We start from the raw sequence: 5,967 nt of genomic DNA, 5'->3' as shown, positions 1-5,967 counted from the left end.
GAATCGTACTAAAGAAGTGTACATACTTATGTAATATACAAGGAGAGGGAGTCATTGTGTTCTGAGGAATTTCATGCACAGAATCTGTTTACATATCGTCAGAGGCATGGATGGATAATACTTCCGAGATGGGAACTACAGTGTTCTCTCCCCCATGCTTCCTTCTTTGTTTCTCCCTGCTCAAGCAGGTGGAAGAGGGTGTCCAAGGTACCTCAAGGGAAAGACGCAACAGGGCGGTGCCTGGCTCTGTTTTCTGTGTTGCACTTGAGGTATTTTTGACATATAACACCGGATTCGTTTCAGACGCGGGGTTTAGATCCTTGCGAAAGTTAGGCATGGCTCTTTTCTCCGGACCCGACATTGTTTTGAGCCTCTTTAAAATCAACAAGATAGAAGTTTCTGAACACCAGTGGTCCGCTTCGCTTATTTGTGCTTGTGGGATTGATTTTAACTTCATTCCCTGCGCCAGACCATTCCAGAAGGGATGTCAAGTAGTGTGTTAGCTGCACAGCTTCAAGCCTTCTGCTGCAGACGGGACTTCGTCTTCCGACTTGTGAACTGCTCTGCCTCACAAGCTGCTTCGGTTTACCTGATCTGAGGAGTGGACTGACCTCACTCTACAGCCAAGCCCTGGAGGCCCGCCAGCTTGCCTTTCTGAAGGGAGGGAGATCTTCCGACCGTTTTGTTACTTGTCCTGGGGCAGCACTAAAGGGCTGGGGAGACAGCCAAGCTGACCTTCATACCTTATCCAGGGGCAATCTCTCTCTAGGAACTGCATCAAACAAGAGGTGAATATAATTTCTCAAAACAAAGTCCGAAGAGCACGCAACTCTTGATGTCAGGATCATGAGTTCGAGCAGCATGTTGGGTATAGAGATTACTTTTTTTTTTTAAGTTTACTTCTTTTGAGAGAGAGAGCATGCACAAGAGCAGGGGAGGGGCAGAGAGATAGGAAGAGAGAGAGTGAATCCCAAGCAGGCTTCGCACTGTCAGCCCAGAACCACATGAGGGGCTCAAACCATGAGAGAATGATCTGTGCTGAAACTAAGAGTCGAATGCTTAACCAACTGAGCCACCCAGGCATCTATGGAGATTACTTTAAAAAAAATTTTTTTAATTTTTTAAATGGTTATTTATTTATTTTGAGAGAGAGTGAGAACTGAGGAGGGGCAGAGGGAGGGGGAAGAGAGAATCCCAAGCAGGCTCCACGCTGTCAGCACAGAGCCAGACACGGGCCTCGAACTCACTAACCGTGAGATGGCGACCTGCGCTGGGATCAAGAGTTGGATGCTTAATCGAGAGAGCCCTCCGGGAGCCCCTTAAATAAATTTTTAAAAAATTATCTGTGACCCACTTCAGACCTATTGAATCAGGACTTTGGGAGGCAGAAGAGTGTTTATTTGGTCCGTAAGGGGGTGTGAATGAGAACGCTCATCAGAGAGCTGTTTGCCATGGAAGGATTTGGAAAAACAATGTATCAGCCGTGATACCTTGGATAAGCAAAATGTGTGCAGTCATACTGCAGTCAGAAACAAGCAAGGAACGGGATGTACCACAGAGCAAGGTGACGAGGGTAGAAAAACAAAGAGTTGAACAAAAATTGCAAGAGACCTGATGTGGAGCACAGTAACATTGTGTACATTTAAAACGAGTATGTTTCGGCGTCGGGCTGCAGGAGAAGACGGAGGTCTCGCCAGGAGTTAAAGTTCCTCGTAATTTTCACTTGTTGGAAGAACTTGAAGAAGGACAGAAAGGAGTAGGCGATGGTACGGTTAGCTGGAGCCTTGAAGATGATGAAGATATGACACTTACAAGGCGGACAGGCATGATTACTGGGCCACCAAGGACAAATTATGAAAACAGAATATATAGCCTGAAAGTAGAATGTGGACCTAAATACCCAGAAGCTCCTCCATCAGTTAGATTTGTAACCAAAATTAATATGAATGGAATTAATAATTCCAGTGGCATGGTGGATGCACGGAGCATACCAGTGTTAGCAAAATGGCAAAACTCATATAGCATTGAAGTTGTACTTCAAGAGCTAAGACGTCTAACGATGTCCAAAGAAAATATGAAGCTTCCACAGCCACCAGAAGGACAAACATACAACAATTAATTTTAGTGGATCTCAAACTTGTCTTGAATCAACAGCCCTTCTACTCATGTTCATGTCTTGATTAAATTATCACAATGCAAAATACCCACACATTAAGGCACTGTCATTTAAGCATAAACCTGGAGTACTCAACATAGAATTCAGGTTTACAAGATGAAAGCACGGAGAGAAAAGTCAGATGCTGTGGAAGCATGTATGTTTCTGAAAAGTCAAAAAATCTCAAGAAGGAAAAACCGAAACGGCATGCTTTATCCATCTTGCTTAGCGAAAGAGCTTCAAGTTGAAATTGTCTAAAGTGGCAGGTACGATGACTCTTGTCACAAATTGTGTTAATTTTTGAAGCGGTGTGGGTGCTGACTGCGAGAAATATGAAAAATAAGTTCAGGGTTGTTTTGATACCTGTATTTATGATAAAAAAAAAAAATGTCGTGGGGGAGGCCGATGAGTATCTGTTAAAAGCCGTTCCTGTGTGTTACATGTAACAGACACGGTAAATATTTGTTTACAGTCTTTGACAAACCATGCATTTAAGTGAAATCAACAAAACAAGGAATCAGGTGTATGGATATGTGATTTTGAGATTAAAGTTAGTCTTAAAATGTAAATAAAAGGTGGTACGTGTCCTCAGGAAAAAAAAATGAGTATGTTTCTAAACACGCTATTCCTTTTCAAATAAAGATCCACGAATAGAGAGGGGAGCAGAGTTGAAGTGGAATGGCAGTGAGGATCAGGGGCAAAGGGGGGGGAATTGGTAAATGGTAAGAAGACAGACAGGCAAGCATCAAAGGGAAGAACTTTGCCCAGACAGACGTCAACGCGCTTTGAACTGAGGAACGAGATTCACTCAACTCCAACACGAGGTCCACTGGCTGGCGGGGTGTGGAGAAATCTCTACAGATGGACCCAGGGAATCCGTTGAAAACGAGACCCCCAGATGAGTCCGCTGCGTATACCACTGACGTCTTTAATACCAAAGCATCTTTATTTTTTAGCACTTCCTCGATTTGGTCGCTACTTAACTCTCCAGTCACCCTGGCTTCCGTGTTGCGATCCAGTAATAAAACAAATGTCATGATGTGTCCCACCCATAGATCTTTACGCATCCTGTGCCGCCTGTCTGGAACACCCTTTTTCTTTTTCTTTTCTTTCTTTTTTTTTTTTTTAAGTAATCTGTATGCTCAACATGGGGACACAGGGCTAGAAGTCACAGCCCCAGGATGCAGGGTCAGACGCTCTGCCGACTGAAGCAGCCAGGCGCCCCTGGAACACTCTTTTTATCTTTCTTCACCTGGCTAATTCTTATTTATTCCTTTCAACTCAGGCCGGGTGCCATCTCCTCGGGAAAGGCTTTCTTACCCCTCTGGCTGGGTTAAGCTGATCCCCCGGCGTTGATAGCACTGGGTTACGAGGCCGCTCGTCGTACATTATGCTGAAATCCTTGATTCGTGTGTTTTGAAACCTCTCCAGCCCAAGGACTCGCTCTTACTACCTTTTGGACCTCAGTCCTGGGAATATCGTGCCTGCAATTCAATAGGTTTTGAAATGCAGTAGCGTGTAGCCAGCCCCAGGAATATTATTTCCGTATTCGTTCACTTACACAAGACGTTGTTCAAAAAGGACTTAAGGCAGCCCTTGACCGCTAAACTTGAGAGAAAGCGAAGGTGGAATTTCACCGGGACAGGCACCAGCAAGAGCAGCCCTCTGCGGCTACAAGCACCCATCACGGCCACCTGTCCGGACAGACCAAGATCCCGGCAGGAGCCCAGCGTTCTGGCTGGGGCTGCTTGGCAAAACATCTCCATCCCTGCCTGCGACTGCCATCTCCAGGGGACTGCTTGCTTTTCACCCAGCTGCAGGACTCCAGCTGCCAGGAGAAAAGTCACAGCTCTGGATTAACATCACCTTCATCATTCAGGGAAAGAGAGCTCGTTCTTCCCCCTGGTCCTTTAGGGCTCGGAGAGAGACGTCGCACAGCCCTGTGCATTTCGGTCAGGTACCGAATCTATAGCCTCACAAGAAAACTCCAAAACAGAGGCTGCCTTTACAAAATCAGGGAGTCACATGACGGATTGGTGCAGAAAATCAGAAAGTTCATTAAAGGATTCACAAACCCTCCACGGAGAAAACATTTGCAGTTATAGTCAGGCTCCCCTCCCACATAAAAGGAAAATAAATGTTTTATTTAAATCAATGTTACGAAAGAGTTACAAAAAAAAAAAAAAAAAGCTGAAACACTGAGTCTAAAATGAATTTCTTTCTTATTTCCAGCATATTTTTTAGTCTTATATCATGACGTTTCTAAAAGAATCATCACAAAGTATAGGTTATTTTTTTTAACAGACAAAATTATACTTGCTTAATGATAGGAAAACATGGTTCGGTAAAATCTAAATTCAATTGGCTAAAACAACCTTTCCTGTAATCTGTAAGGTACTGTCTCAGAACGAATCAAATAATCAAGGGGAAAAAAATAGTCAAGGGACAAAATTGGAATACTCACTAAAGCAGGGTTTCTCAGCCTCAACACTAGGGACATTTGGGGTGGGAACATTCTTTCTTGCGGGGTGTGGGGGGCTGTTCCCTGTATTGTAGGCTGTTTAGCGGCATCCCTGGCCTCTGCCCACCAAATGTCCACCCACCCTGTCATTGACAATCAAAATAGCCTCCGGGTGAGGGAGGGAAGCAGAATCACCCCCCCCCCCCCCATCCAGAACCACTGCACTGCGGGAGACACAAAGCCATTCACAGGTAAGCTACAGAGAAGAGTCTGTTAATTAGAACCTGACACAGAATACACAAGCCTTTCCCCCCCCCCCCCCCGGGGCCAAACCCCAAGGATTACACTTCCTTAATTCAAAGGTGTCAAACTTGCCAATACTATATTTGGGAGCGGATCCTTTTCTTAATCCACTTTGGCATTTCAAATCTTGGCATTTCAAACTCTAGCCAAGATCTATCTGATAGAAGAGGTCAACAAAGGAGCCATGTCGACTTCGGTGAACAGGCTTCACCATTCTTGATAAGAACTAATTAGAAATTTATAATGTTGCACCTGTTTATTAAGTGCTTGCAAAAGATGTCCCCGCAAAAGCTGTCCCTGTCCTAATCCGCAGAAGCTGCAAAGCAAAAGGAACTTCGCAGATGTGATTACGTTAAGGATCTTGACGTGGAAGGGTGTCTGACGGGCTCAGTCGGGAGAGCAGGCCACCCCTGATCTCAAGGTAGTAAATTCAAGCCCCACGGTGGGTGTAGAGATTACTTAAAAAAAAAAAGAAAAAATACAGTCTTGGGGCGCCTGGGTGGCTCAGTCAGTTAAGCGGCCGCTTTAGCTCAGGTCATGATCTTGCAGTTTGTGGGTTCGAGCCCCGCGTCAGGCTCTGTCCCGACAGCTTGGAGGCTGCTTCGGATTCTGTGTCTCCCTCTCCCTGCCCCTCCCCCCCACCATGCTCTGTCTCTCTCTCAAAAATAAATAGAGATTAAAAATTGTTTTTAAATAAAGAATCAAAAATTTAAAAATAAATAAAGTCTTTACAGGAAAAAAATCTTGAGATGGAGAGATTATCCTGCACTATCCAGGCAGGCTCAAGGTAATGTAAGGGTCCTTGTAAGGGAAAGAGGGAGGAGGTCCCTATAAGGGAAAGGGAAGTCATGCGATGCCAGAAAACAGAGAGGATTGCTGGCTTTGAAGACAGAAGAAGCGGCCAGGAGCCAAGGAATGCAGGCAACCTCTAGAAACTGAAAAGGCAAGGAATAGATTCTCTCCTAAAGCCTCCCAAAGGAATGAAACCCTGACCCCCAGACCTGCAAGAAATAAACATATATTTAAGCCACTAAACGTGTGCTCATTT

General features: G+C 44.9%; 1 protein-coding gene across 1 annotated transcript; it reads left to right on the top strand.

Moving 5' to 3' along the window:
- Positions 1-1,630: 1,630 nt before the first annotated feature.
- On the top strand, positions 1,631-2,228 carry LOC102900887 (ubiquitin-conjugating enzyme E2 variant 2-like; the record flags this gene model as incomplete). Its single annotated transcript, XM_045050373.1, has 1 exon — positions 1,631-2,228. A coding segment is annotated over one exon (489 nt), but the record flags the coding sequence as incomplete, so codon positions are not given.
- Positions 2,229-5,967: the final 3,739 nt, after the last annotated feature.

The sequence above is a fragment of the Felis catus genome, chromosome X, assembly GCF_018350175.1.
Source record: "Felis catus isolate Fca126 chromosome X, F.catus_Fca126_mat1.0, whole genome shotgun sequence".
NCBI classification, from domain to species: Eukaryota; Metazoa; Chordata; class Mammalia; order Carnivora; family Felidae; genus Felis; species Felis catus.
This window is presented reverse-complemented; position numbering and strand designations above follow the sequence as displayed.